This window comes from Nestor notabilis, unplaced genomic scaffold, assembly GCF_000696875.1.
Source record: "Nestor notabilis isolate BGI_N333 unplaced genomic scaffold, ASM69687v1 scaffold22870, whole genome shotgun sequence".
Lineage (NCBI taxonomy): Eukaryota > Metazoa > Chordata > Aves > Psittaciformes > Psittacidae > Nestor > Nestor notabilis.
This window is the reverse complement of record NW_009910991.1, coordinates 1-1,399: the sequence shown is the minus strand read 5'-3', so window position 1 is coordinate 1,399 and position 1,399 is coordinate 1. Positions and strand designations below refer to the sequence as shown.

Here is a 1,399-nt window from a genome sequence, read left to right as displayed (position 1 = left end):
ATCCCTGGCAGTGTTCAAGGCCACGTTGGACACAGGGGCTTGGAGCAACCTGCTCTAGTGGAAGCTGTCCCTGCCCGTGGCAGGGGGTTGCAGCTTTAGATCCCTCCCAACCCAATCCATTCCATGATTCTATGGCTGCATCCCTTGGGACTCACGGACTTCTCTCCGGCGGCGGAGCAGAGCATGCTGCAGTCTGGGGAGATGGAGCAGCAATAGACCCACTGCACGTGGCCTGACAGCACCTGGACCTGCCGCCCTGGGGACAGGAGACATGTGAGTACCAGAGGCAGTGCTGGGCCCAGTCCCTGCTCTCCCCTCCCCTTCCCGAGGGGGAATACATGTGGTGCTGGGGGGTTCCCTGGGCAGATACAGAGCTCTGTCTACTTGTGACCCCCTCCTGCACCTCCCAGGCCCCAGCTGGAAGGGGATGCTGTAGAACTGTCCCCTTCTGCCTTCATCTCTGTCACCAAAGATCCTTTCCCATCATCTCCATGAGGTAGGTTTTCCCCCCCCATCCCAAAGCCCAGCCTGAGCTGGGGGTGACATAGCACCAGGGACATCCCTGCACGCTCCTACCATCTCTGCTGAGGTCCCACACACGCAAGGTCTTGTCCCGCGAGGCTGACACAAGGATGAGGCTTCCATTGGGAGCGAAGCTCAGGTCTCTGACGACATCCTGGTGCCCCAAGAGGCTGAAGAGGAGGTGTCCTGTGGAGAGGAGCCATGCTCAAGTGCCATCCCTCCATAGGGGACAAGGCAGTGCCCCTCACACACAGGCAGCTCCACGTGGGACAGAGCTCAACACAGGGGAGTATTTAGGGAAGGATGGGGACAGGATCTCCTTCCAAGGGGAGAAACATGAATCCAAGAGTGCTCCCACTGCTGGCAACATCCCCTCACCTGTCTGCACCTCCCAGACCTTGATCTGCCCATCGTTGAGCCCAGTGGCCAGGATGAGGCAGGAGAGCCCCACGGCGCAGGCAGGGTCCGTGTCCCCTTCCTCTGCTGCTGGCCAGGCGCTGAAGGCCAAGCCCCACACGATCTGACCACACTCCAGCGTCTTCTCCTTGGCCACTGCTCGGCTCCTCGCCTCTGCCTTGCTGCTGCGGCTCTTGCGCTCCGGGGCTTTACAGCTGCTGGAGAAAGGAGGGACGCAGGGAAGGATCAGAAGGGACAGGATAAGGGGAACGGCTTTTAGTCCGAGAAGTGAAAGCGCAAGAGATTAATCTTCTACTAAACGTGCTGCTGCTGGAGCGAGGCCAGAGGAGGCCATGGAGCTGCTGTGAGGGCTGGAGCAGCTCTGCTCTGGAGCCAGGCTGAGAGAGCTGGGCTGGGTCGGCTGGAGAAGAGAAGGCTCCTGAAGGGGAGCCCTTAGAGCAGCTCCAGTGCCTAAAGGGGC

At 60.4% G+C, this 1,399-nt stretch overlaps 1 protein-coding gene across 1 annotated transcript in view; it reads right to left on the bottom strand.

Moving 5' to 3' along the window:
- Positions 1-1,136, bottom strand: part of WSB2 (WD repeat and SOCS box containing 2) — a gene marked incomplete at its 5' end in the record, with an annotated part of 3,496 nt that extends 2,360 nt beyond the window's left edge. The window contains 3 exons of the mRNA XM_010012622.1: positions 156-256; positions 577-708; positions 901-1,136. Of these exons, the coding sequence (XP_010010924.1) occupies positions 156-256; positions 577-708; positions 901-1,136 (469 nt within the window). The remainder of the gene's footprint in view (positions 1-155; positions 257-576; positions 709-900) is intronic.
- Between the last annotated feature and the right edge of the window lie 263 nt (positions 1,137-1,399).